The 12,895-nt window shown below is 39.1% G+C and overlaps 1 protein-coding gene across 1 annotated transcript in view; it reads left to right on the forward strand.

Moving 5' to 3' along the window:
- Positions 1-256: 256 nt before the first annotated feature.
- LOC103780014 (ribosomal protein S6 kinase alpha-5-like) overlaps positions 257-12,895 on the forward strand; it is a gene marked incomplete at both ends in the record, with an annotated part of 37,493 nt that continues 24,854 nt past the window's right edge. Inside the window, one exon of the mRNA XM_008947661.1 lies at positions 257-328. Within this exon, the coding sequence (XP_008945909.1) occupies positions 257-328 (72 nt within the window). The remainder of the gene's footprint in view (positions 329-12,895) is intronic.

Consider the following 12,895-nt stretch of genomic DNA (forward strand, 5'->3'; position numbering starts at 1 on the left):
GACTACACAAGCTAGGTGGCCTTCAATTATTATTTTGTGTTTATATACCTCCAGGTACACCAGTGGCAGTAAGAAAATTCCTCTCCCTTGCTTTTTAAGTCAAAAGAGTACAGTATGCAACTGGAATTTCCTTTTAGTACCGCTTATTTCGTTCATCTGCTAACTTGGTTTTACTTAAGCTGTAGTAATATGTCGGAATGATGTTTCAGTGCACTACATATCTGATGTGATTATTTTAAATCTTTTTTCCCTTCAGCAAATTTGACAGGCCATGCGGAGAAAGTTGGCATTGAAAACTTTGAACTCCTGAAAGTTCTTGGAACAGGGGGTAAGATGCACTATTTTTCTAAATTGAATCTTGGAAGCTCTACTCTTAAATATAGTTTTGTTTTCTAGCTGAGGTTTTGGTAATTGGAAGATTGTTTAGGAAGACAGATCGCTTTTGTATTGCATAGCATAATTTTCTATGCTTTTTTGCCTCACAGATATTGTGCAGAATGGAGGTCATGCGTTGTATTTTATGGCACTTCTGGAGGTGCGCTTTTTCCAAAATATAGAAACTAAATGCCTTAAGATTTGTGACAGATTAATAGAATTTATGAAAAATCTGATCTCAGTTAGGGAATGATCTTGATAACTTAATTCACTTTTCAGACTCTTTTAATGACTCTGGAAAAAGCCACTATTGTTAGTACATTATTGAGTAGGTTGCTCTACTCTTTCCACTCTTTAAATATATGTTTTAAAGCTAGCATTTGCTCTATTACTCTTTTTCTGTCGTATTCAAATCCCAGTAATTTTCTAAAATGGACAATGTTTACTGTTGTAATATGGATTTCAGCACAACGTTGGAGATGTGTAGGATGTTGTATAGGATTGCTGTCTGTAACCAACCAAAAAGCTTTGTTTCTGCTTCATTAAAGTGACACATGCAGAGGCCCATACTCAGACCAAAAGTAATGGCTGTTGCTCTTCTTAATGTGTTTATGACTTTTTTTTTTTTTTTTCCCTTTTTTGTCATCATTAACATCAGATGTGGTATTGAGCAGATTGCAATAATCATGAGGGTGGATTATCATCATGCTTAAAACTTATAAGTTATGATATTACATTTTGGGTATTAATCATTAACAGCTAGCAATAAGTCTACAATTGCACAAGCTGCTACATCAATGAAAAGAGCAAAGGGTTTTGATATTCATGTTTAGCTACCATACAGAAACTTTCATGAATTCATTAAGCCATTAAGTCACCTGAGAATATATTTTTCTGTTTCTGAATTAATTTAAAAAAAAAAAAAATTAACAGACTTAAGAATTCAGCCCTTGCTGTCAAATGTCAGTAGTTATAGAGGCAAGGAAGCTTTAGTATTCATGGGTATATGTTGCATATTCATGGTTAAAGCAGCTATGCTCTTTGGAAGTGGTTGGCATTGGTCTGAGTGAGGTTGACAGAAATTATATTACTTATAATTATGCATTAATGTGGGGGCGTCTTTCTCTCTTGGTGATGGAAATGTTGGCTGGATTTTTACTTACACATATGTGTGTGTATGAAAACCAGTCCCAATCCTGAATATTTTATTTTTTCCTTACCACTGCCAGTAGTCTGAGGTCACCTTAATATTACAGCTATTACATTTTGAATTTGTAAGTAAGTTTTGGTGGTTTCGTAAGCGCCAGTCTTCAAGTTCAGGCTAGTAGTAGCCTGACCTCTTTTTACTGACCTCTGAAATACCCCTTTTGCTGCTGTTGAACTGTTGCGTGTCATTCATTTCTACTTTCCATGAACAGATCCGTCATGAACAGATGAGCCAGACTTTTCTTAGCCTGGGATACTCTTCATCATAGCTGGTAGTCCTTAGTCTCATAGTGCAGAGCTATGCTGTTCACTCAGGATAATTTTTATGAGTGATCCCTTTCAGAAAAGGCTACTTCAGTGGGTTGACAATGGGATTGGCAGTGTGTGCATGTGTGAAGGAAAAAAAAAAAAGCTGAACTAGCATGCCTATATATCTGCATCCTGCTCTAGTAGTCACATTGCTCCAGAAACATCTCTCTTAGTAGACCTCAGACTACTTCAAGAACTGAGTAAAAGCTTCCTGTAAACTTGAGGAGTCCAAGAACATCTTGCATATACTGGAATGGCATTTGTAGGATCAGTAGTAGTTTTGGTGAGGTGTGTTTTTTTTTTTTCTTTTTTTTTTAATCCAGGAAGTGATAGTTGCATTTTGAGTTTTAATCACAGCCTGATGTTTGTGCTTTGGAATTCTAGACAATCAGGGCAGCCAAGAAGCTTTGTTCAGTCCTAGGTGTATCACAGCCGAGATGAGTACACTAGGTGTGTCAGAGGTTGTTGCTTGCCAATTAGTGGACACCATTAAATGCAAATAACCTGATCAGAATGGAGCTGGTTCTGTTGCTTTTTGGGGAAGTGGTGATCTGTGAAGTGTCAGTGTTTCCAGTAACATGGAATTGGTGAAAACAGTGCTGGAATGGACTTGAAGAGGTCCTCTAATTGCTTGGCACAAGACACAGTCAGTTATACCTGCATCATCCCTGACAACAGTTCATTCTTAAAAATCTCCAGTAGTAGAGATTCTGCAGCCTTCCTTAGATGTTCTTGTGGAGGATGTTGAATTTCTTAGCTTATGAAGCATTCTGGGGATTGCAATAAGCAAAAATTCCCTCTCATTCATAGAATCACTTCAGAAAAAGACCCTTAAGATCATCAAGTCCAACCATTACCCTGACTCTTGCAAGACCACTGCTAAACCATGTCCCTAAGCACCATGTCTACATGACACTTACACATCCAGGGATGGAGATTCAACCACTTCCCTGGGCAGCCTGTTCCAGTGCTTCAAAACCCTTTCAGTGAAGAATTTTTCCTAATATCCAATGTAAACTTCCCCTGTTACAACTTGAGGCACTTTCCTCTTGTCCTATTGCTTGTAACTTGTGAGAAGAGACCGGCACCCGCCTCATTACAGCCTTCTTTCAGAGAGTTGTAGAGAGCAATAAGGTCTTTCCTGAGTCTTCTCCTCTCCTGGCTAAACAGCCCCAGTTCCCTAAGCTGCTCCTCATAACACTTGTTTTCTAGACCTTTCATCAGCTTCACTGTTCTTCTCTGGACCTGGTGCAGCACCTCAGTGTCTTTCTTGTAGTGAGGGGTCAAAACTGAACCGAGTACTTGAAGTGTGGCCTCACAGTGCCAAGTACAGGTGGATGCTCACTTTCCCAGTCCTGCTGGCCATGCTCTTTCTGATACAGGCCAGGTTGCTATTGGCCTTCTTGTCCCCATGGGCACCCTGCTGGCTTATATTCAACTGGCTGTTGACCAACATGTCCAAATCCTTATCCACCAGGTGACTTTATAGCCACTCTTCCCCAAGCCTGTAGTGTTGCATCGGGTGGTTGTGGCCCAGACAAAACATTGGATTGTGGCCCAAGTGCAGGACCTGGCACTTGGCCTTGTTAAAACTCTTACAGTTGGCCTCAGGCCATTGATCCAGCCTGTCCAGGTCCCTCTGCAGAGCCTTCCTACCCTCAAGCACATCTACACTTCCACTTGACTTGCTGTTGTCTGCGAACTTGCTGAGGGTGCGCTCTATCACCTTGTCCAGATAGTTAATAAAGACATTAAATGGAAGTGACCCCAGTACTAACCCTTGGGGAACACTGCTGTGACTGGCCACCAACTGGACCTAACTGTTCACCACCAGTCTTTGGGCCTGGCTGTCCAGCCAGTGTTTTACTCAGCAGAGCGTATGCCTGTCCAAGCCGTGCGCAGCCAGCCTTGTAAACAAAATGCCGTGGGCTTCACTGAAGTCCAGGTAGGCAACATTCACAGCCTTTCCCTCATCCACTAAGTGGGTCACCTTGCCCCAGAAGGAGGTCAGGTTTGTCAAGCAGGACCTGCCTTTCATGAACCCATGCTGACTGGGCCGTGTACCCTGGTTCTCCTCTATATAGTGGTAATGTTGCTCAAGATGATCTGCTCCATAACCTTCCCTGGCACCAATGGCAGGCTGACAGGTCTGTAGTTCCCTGGATCCTCCTTCTGGCCTTTCATGTGGATGGATGTCACAATTTCTAATCTACAATACACTGGGACCTCCCCTGTTAGCCAGGACTGCTGATAAATGATGGAACCCTGGTTCTCCTCTATATAGTGGTAATGTTGCTCAAGATGATCTGCTCCATAACCTTCCCTGGCACCAATGGCAGGCTGACAGGTCTGTAGTTCCCTGGATCCTCCTTCTGGCCTTTCATGTGGATGGATGTCACAATTTCTAATCTACAATACACTGGGACCTCCCCTGTTAGCCAGGACTGCTGATAAATGATGGAAAGTGGCTTGGTGGGCACATGCACCAACTCCATCAGTACTCTTGAGTGTAACCTATCTGGCCCCATAGACTTGTGGATGTCTAAGTGATGTAGCAAGTTGCTAACCATTTCCTCCTTGACTATGGAGGCTTCATTCTGCTCCCCATGACTGTCTTCCAGCTCAGGGGGCTGGGTACCCAGGGAACCACTAGTCCTACTACTAAACACTGAGGCAAAGAAGGCATTAATTACATCAGCCTTTTCCTCATCCTTGGTCACTATATTTCCCTGCATCCAGTAGAGGATGAAGATTCTCCTTAGTCCTTTGATTGCTAATGTATTTTTGGAAATATTTTTTATTGTATTTTATAGCAGTAGCCAGGTTGAGTTCTAGTTGGGCTTTGGCCCTCCCAATTTTCTCCCTGCATAGCTTCACTTCGTCTTGTCCTCATAGAAGGCCTCCTCCCTCTTCCAAAGGCTGTAAACTATCCTTTTGTTCCTGAGTTCCAGCCAAAACTCCCTGTTCAGCCAGGCCAGTCTTCTCTGCTGGCTTGTCTTTCAGGGCTTGGCAATGGCTTGCTCATGAGCCTTTAAGACTTCCTTCTTGAACTTAGCCTAGCTTTCCTGGACTCCTTTGCCCTTCAGGACTGCCTCCAAAGGGGCTCAGTCAACTAGTCTCCTGAACAGGCCAAAGTCTGCCCTCCGGAAGTCCAAGGTGGCAGTTCTGCTTATCCCCCTCCTTACTTCCCCAAGAATAGAAAACTACCATTGCATGATCACAAGGTGGCCTCCAACCTTCACATCACCCACAAGTCCTCCTCTGTTCCTGAGCAACAGGTCTAGCAGGGAGCCCTCCTTAGTCGGCACCTTCACCAGCTGTGTCAGGCAGTTTTCTTCCACCCAGTCCAGGAACCTCTGGGACTGCTCCCTCTCTGCTGTATTGTATTTTCAGCAGATGTGTTAAATTGACATTCCACATGAGAACAAATGGTGTTGATGGTGAGACTTCTCCCAGCTGCTTACAGAATGTTTTGTCTGCCTCTTCATCCTAGTTGGGTGATCTGTAAAAGGCTCCCTCCATGTTATCTGCTTTGTTGGCCTTCCCGCTGATTCTTACCCATAAAGACTTAACCCTGTCATTACCATCATCAAAGTGCAGACATTCATAACTCTCTAATATTGAGAGCCACCCCATTTCCTCTTCTTCCTTACCCATCCCTTCTGAAAAGTTGGTAGCCATCAATTGCCACACGCAGTCATGCGAATCATCCCACCGCACTTCTGCAATGGCAACTACATCATAGTTTTCGCAATGGCTTCCATCTGCTCCTGTGTGTTGCCCATGCTGTGTGTACTGGTGTAGATACACTTCAGCTGGGCTGGTGGTCCTGCCACCTTTTCGTGGGGGGAAGCCCTAATTCCTACCTGACCATTCTCAGTCACTTCCATGGTTATTAACCTATCAGTAACCCTTGTTCTTGCAAGAGGTTTCCGAAAGATCATTATTTCACAATAGGATATACCACTGTTAAGGCATTTCTTCTGTAAATATCAAACAACAAAATTTTGATGCAACTCTGAACACCACATTCACTTTAAGTGTATTTCTAATTGTTCCAGTCAGAAGAGTTTGTGTCCTTTTTACTGGCTCGACAGAGCAGAGGAGAAACTGAAGCAAGGTATTGACCATTTTGTCTAAGATCATCCTAAAATTTTCTACTGTGAAACAATTTTTTTTTTTTTTGTGAGTATTTGGTGTACTGTTACAGAATCACAGAGAGCTTGTACAAATTGAGTCTGTTGCTGTTTGATAACATACAAACCCCTTTGTAAAAACCTAGTTTTTAGGAAGTTCTAGAACTACCATATCAGTAACAATAATTGTGCAAGCACTCCATCCTGCGTATGGAAAGCCAACTTAAATGCTATAGACCTTGCAGTGTCTGCTGCATGGGAAAAGTCTGGGGCTATTCATTCAGCTATTTAGCTGTCTTACTGACTATATGTTTTTCCTGTGCAGTGCACCTTCCTTTTTTTTCCCCTCACAGCTTCTGTAGCAGAGAGATTATTTTTAACACCTGTTTGCATGTAAACTTTGCTATAAGATCTTAAGTGTATAGTGTCATGAGTTGTGGGGTCCTGTTTAGGCCTGCAATTTCTTGTTCTCATACTTGAATTGAGGCTGGGAAAGTGACTATGCGTGACTTCTCAGTTCTTTGTTCCAGAACATAGGTTTACTTGAGGGAATGAGAAGAAGCATGAAGAAAACTGCCTATAATCACAATAAACTAAGTCATAAATATTTGGAGTAGCAGGCTCTTATTGCAGACTTGGCTTAAATGGTACTGTACAAGAGTGAGGTCTCAGTTAGAACTTGGAACCTCTTGTACAAAACTGTGAGTCTGCATTTCAGTTGTCATCCTTAGGCTTGCTCTCACAAAAATTGAGGGAAAAAGTTCAGAAGATATTTCCATGCCTTCTGTATTGGTAAGTAAGAATCTGGATTTCTCTAGGTTTTGTTCTACTAGAATAAGAAAGGAGGATGTCTTCTTCACTATATCTAATTTTTATCTATGCATAGTTTGCAGTCTAGTTATGGTGAAGCTAAAGGCCATCCCCCTAAACTGCCTGTGGGCTAGGTTACAAGTTGCAGGTGCTTCTTAGATGGCTTTTACCATCTGTGTGAGTTGGTGTGTGGTGTGGGTTTTTTGTGTTGTTGTTTGTTTGTTTTTTTTCGGGACTGCCTTTCTCAGTGATTTCTGTAATGTCAAGACATCTCCAAACAGCCATAGTGTCTGCACTAGTGACTTGCCCCCAGCTTATGGGCCAGAGGATAGGAGAGAACTGTGGTTGGTTTTTTTTGTTTTGTTTTGTTTTGGGGTGTTAGTTTTTTTTTTGACAATTTTGAGAACTTTTCTGTTCATAGTGAAGTTCTGTTCTGTAACATTAGTAAATTCAGTAAAGTTGAAGATGGCTCTGGGGGTTGAGATCTTAGACAAACTTTCACAGAGACAAATGGGATACTATTGCTTTTCTGGGGAGCAATTTAAAGAAAAATGAGGAAGAGGGCACCTGATAGCTTCTGTTTTATATGTCCCTGTGTCCTAGGCAAGAGCTATCTTTACTCTGGCAGTGGAAGTCTTTCCTTGGTGTCAGCTTTTAGGTGTTACTGATATTGTAATACAGCTAATGCTAAAAAAAAAATTCTAATGCTGTTCTGAAATTCTTCACCAGAGTTATGCAGCATGCAGAGTGTTTTCAAAGTACAGTTAAGTAATCTACAGTAATGCAAGGCAGAATATATTGAAAACTCACAATCATATGAAATGATGACTGTAGGTTCTATTTTAAGTAATTGCAATGTATTAAGTGTAGTCTGCTATGAAGCAACTGGAATAACTAAAGAAGATACTCAAAATATGTTAAATAATATCTTGCTTAAGAGTACATAGCAAAACAAAGATTACAGCAAAGTAATCTACTTGCTTCCCAAAGCTGTGAAGGAAAGAAACAACAAGAGAAGGTGTCTGTGTTGGTTTATGCACTTGGCTTATTTGCTTCATTCTTTGTAAAAGAATGAATGTTTAAATGTTTAAATACAAAAATTGTTCATGTAGAGTGTATTCCGGGTTATATGTTTTTAGACACATAGATTTTTTTTTTTTTTTTTTATACTCAACTTCTGAATTTAATAAATGCCACTTTCATTTAGTCTTTCAGCTGTTTTTAAGAGACAACACAAGTGGTTCTTGAGCATGTGCCCCAGTAATCCAGTCTAGTGTTTGAACCACAGTTTACTAATGAAGATAAAAAATAAGTAGGAACAAGAATATAGGTGCTGTATGTAAAAGAGAATATTTCATACATGATCTTTTGGAATTAAGTACTTACATGGAAAGGATAGTCTCCTTATGTGTGGAAGATACTTAGAATCTGAAGGATATATTCATCTGAAAGGAAGAGAATTGGTAGGACAAATGTTACATTTAAATAATCAGCTCAAAAATCTTGTTATGCAAGAAATTATGATGAAGTACCATCTAAGAGGTCAAATAGTATTCCGATAAAGTGCAATAAAAGTGCAAAGGAAAGAAGTCATTAGGCATATATCATGCAGTGATATTTATTCAAATTATTAAATATTTTGTAGATCTGAGCCTTTTCCTGTTTTCTCATGGTTATTACACTGACAGAAAAAAAAAAAAAAAAAAAAAAAAAAAAGAGGTGCAGCTTATATTAACACTTGAAAATATTGTCCTAAACCTAACTGTATATGAATGTGAAGCCTTGATGGATTTAGAAGTCTGTGTATACCATCCTGTGTGCTATAAACAGTAGGAATTGTTTGCCTTTTTCTCTGTAGGAATTAGTTGGCATGATGCAATGGCTTAATGTGTTTGATGAAACAACGTATACTTTATATTTCCAATTCAGTGCCTTTCAGCAAGCGTGTACTTTAGAATATTATAATGACTTGCTGAATTACTGTGAATGTGTATTCATGAATGTGCTGGTTTTGGCTGGGGTAGAGTGAATTTTTTTCATACTAGTTAGTATGGGGCAATGTTTTGGATTCGTGTCGAAAAGGTGTTGTTCATTCAGGGATGTTTTCGTTACTGCCAAGCAGTTCTTGCACAGAGTCAAGGCCTTTCTTCTTGCCTCACCCCACCTGTGAGTAGGCTGCGGATGCACAAGAAGTTGGGAGAGGACACAGCTGGGACCCCAACTACCAAAGGGGTATTCCATACCATATGATGTCATGCTCAGCATATAAAGATGGTGAGGATGAAGAAGGAATGGGAGGTTATTCGGAAGATGTTTGTCTTCCCAAACAGCTGTTAGGAGGGATGGAGCCCTGCTGTCCTGGGGGTGGCTGAACGCCTGCCTGCCCATGGGTGGTGGTGAATGAATTCCTCGTTTGGCTTTGCTTGTGTGTGCAGCTTTTGCTTTACCTGATAAACTGTCTCTATTTCAGCCCACAAGCTTTTAACTTTTGTGCTTCCTATTCTCTTCTCCATCCCACTGAGGAGTGAGCAAGTGATTGGGTGAGGCTTACTTGCTGGCTGGGGTTAAACCATGACAGTTAAAAAAACAGTAGCGAAAAGAAAGTTTTAACCTTTTTTTTTTTTTTTTTTTTTTTTTCCCCTCACAAATAATATAGAAATGTGGTATGCATTTCTGGTATGACATCTCTTACTAATTCTGCAGGCCTGATATCCATATCAATCTGCAACTAATAAGTGCTTTTTTCCTTTAATTTTAAAATTTTACTTCTCTTACTAAACTACAAGGTTAGTCTAACATAGTTTGTGTAAGCACATATGCAGTGTGCATACAGTTTCATTGTTAAAAATATTTTAAATTAATTCCTGGCGTGAATGTTTGGTGACTTTGTGAGTTTCTATATGGGGGATATGTTGATGGCTACATATTTCTGCCTTGGAAGTTGTTGAGATGTGCATCAAACTTTAACAGGATGAACATTAAAATGTGCCTTTTTGAGACATTAAAAAAGCTTTTCTGCAATAAGATTATCAGGTAGGGTATTTTTGCAGTTAGTTTATGTACCTTCTCCGTGCTGCCAATCAAATGAATTGCTTTTTCAGTGTTGTCTTTTAAGTAGATTTTTCGTGTTGATATCAGAGATTCTCGTGTTGAATATATCATGAGTCATTCGATTAAAATAGTGCTACTTAAGATTTACTCTCATCAGAACTGTTGAGAATCCTTATCATTCTGTCAGTCCTTTTCAGATTCTCAAAGAAACAATTTGTATCATGGTAAAGCTCTATCTTGCAAATTCTTTTATGATAACACTAGCAGTTTCTAGAGATTTCCTTACAGCTATTACACTTACCAGATAATTTTCTTGTATGCCCTATGTAAAGCTGCAGTAGGTGCTGTTAATACACTGCTGGCATTTTACCACTTAAGATGCATTATTGTATATTTTTATACAGTGTGATTAAAGATCACAGATAGCCAAGTGTTAAAGTCTAGGGCATTTTATTTATTTTAATTTAGCTTAGCTTAATGTTCTGCAACATTTCTGATAAAACCTTTTCCTGGGAGCCTAAGGAAACTTCTGTTTGTGCTCTAGACTGGGCTTTTTAGAGGCACAAGGAAGTTGTGTCAGGCTCCCTCTGAAAATTGATGAAAACTAGGGCTGCTTCCTTAAGCAGTTGAGAAATGCAAGTTAAGGCCATTCCCAACAATGTTTTTGTTACGTATTAGTAGAATAAAGAAGTGTTGTCTAGATAGATTTTTTGAGGAGTAACTCCTTAAGAAGAAACAATACATTTGGAAACAGTTATTTTTTAACTAATGTTCTCATTAGTCGAGGTCAGGTTTTCAGATACTAGAAATAAGATAACACATAACGTTAGAAAAATAGATGAATAACATTAAAATTATGCATATGCATAGCAGTGTTTACTGTGGTCCAAATACTGCGGTCTGTACAACCATGATTCAGATCACTTGTGTCAGTACATCTTGACAGGATCTATGGCCCATGCCAATTTAAATAAAGTAATTTTTTTACATCTATGGTTATGTATGAAGGGTAGTAAAGAGCAATTTTTCATTATTTATATAATCTATAAAATACAACAAAATATAATATGTATATGTAATATAACAAGATTTCAGTATTCTTGATGAGCAGCTGGTGACTTGGTCAGACTTAGATAAACTTGATCTCGTAACTATAATTAGAGTTGGGGAATGCAATATAACACTGAACATATTGAAAAAGATTGTCCTGGGTATCTCACATTAGTATCCCAACATAGAAAAATGTGTTTACACTAACCTATTCTGATTCTTATTTTGCCATTCTTGAGAGATATGTTGTGAAAACGTACTTTATGAAAGCTCTTATTGATGATAATGTAAAGAAGGAGAGCATGATTCCTTAGGGTGTGATCAGTCAGGGAAAGAACTTCTTAAAAATAATTGTTCAGTATATGAGTAGTATCACTTTTGTGATACTGAATGAAGCAGTACTCTATTGTAGGAAAAAAAAAACCACATTTCATTTGAGAATTTAAAACTCTTGTCCCCTACCTGGAAAAAAAACAGGGAAAATCCAGAGTTATTTACCTGGGAGCAGTGTATGCTACAGCATTTTTAAAGACCTGCTAAATTTGAGTGTCTCACATCAGGACAGTGTACCCTGTGCAGTGTATTTGCAGTTTTGAGCATCTTCAGCATTCTCTTTGAGACCGTAATGCAAAGATAATTGTAGCGGTTGGACGGAACACCCAGCTGGCTCAGTTTTCTGTCTCTCCTTATGGCTTAAGGAGACCCTACAAGAACATGGAGGGGCGTACAATGATGGTTTCCTTGGCCAGCTTGTAGCAGCCTACAGTTTGGGGCCTGCCTGAGCCAGAGGTGCACCTCTGTGTTTAGCAATACTTGGTATACTTTCCTTCCCCTCAGGGATTTACATGTTCTTTTTGAACTCATCTACATTTTTGACATGTGCAGCATAATGTAACAGTATAACCACATAACCACATATTTGTTTGTGTGTTTTGGACAGTTCTTAATCTTGATAATGAAGGTATAAAATGAAATCATTAGGTATTTTATTTCTAGAAATAATGAAAAATGATTCTTTACTTACCTTCATACAGTTTTTGATTTTTAACTCTACCATCCTTGTAGGTACTCAACTTTTTCAGGCTAAATAAGAAGTCTAAGTGTATTTGGTTCCCTTCATAATTAGAACAATTATTTTATCATTTTCTGTATTTTTTTTTTTTTAATGTTCTCCTGTACTTTTTTTTTTTCTGCTGATGACGGTGGGGTCAGTGGGAACAGAGCTGTGGATGGGAGAGATGAGGGCTTAAAATAGGGCACATTGCTCAAGATACGAGCACACAGATTTTGTACCACAATGTAAAGGATTTATGGTTTTGCGTTGAAGGTTTGGGGGAGTGGTATATTTGTGACATTCTTCCCCTTCAGGACTTCCCTTGAAGTTCTAACATTTTCTTTGATTTTTGGATTACCACTGGTGTTCTCTCATAGGGTTGTCTGTGGTAATTCCTTTTTTTTTTTTTTCCCTCAGGTATAACACTATGTACAATTAATTATTATACTTCACCTAGATTGTTCATGTAATTATTTGGAATTTTATCTGTAACTATTTTTCAGCTACTTCATGTTTTGGTACTGCAACACAGTTTTCAGCAGTCAGCTTCAATTTCTCTTGTGGTGGATAATTTGCTAGATCAAGAAAATCAGCTTCCTTATGCTCATATATGACTCAATCAGGCAGGATGAGTTCTTTTGGTGACCTCCTTTCACTGGAAAAGCTGAATATTTATTTTTTTACCTTTTGGTTTTTTGTCGGATAATAGAGCTTTTCATCGATAAGAGGGCCCTGCTCCTTGAACCTGTGATTGTTCAGTGTATTTTAAGACCATTTTGTAAGGGAACTTAAGTACCTTGGAAATTAAAAAAAGTCAACCATACCATTGTTCCTTCCTTCTGATTCCTTTGAGTGACTATTAATACAAATAATTATTACTGTCTGCAAAAGTAACACTCATTCT

This window comes from Merops nubicus, unplaced genomic scaffold (genome assembly GCF_000691845.1).
Source record: "Merops nubicus isolate BGI_N331 unplaced genomic scaffold, ASM69184v1 scaffold10669, whole genome shotgun sequence".
Lineage (NCBI taxonomy): Eukaryota > Metazoa > Chordata > Aves > Coraciiformes > Meropidae > Merops > Merops nubicus.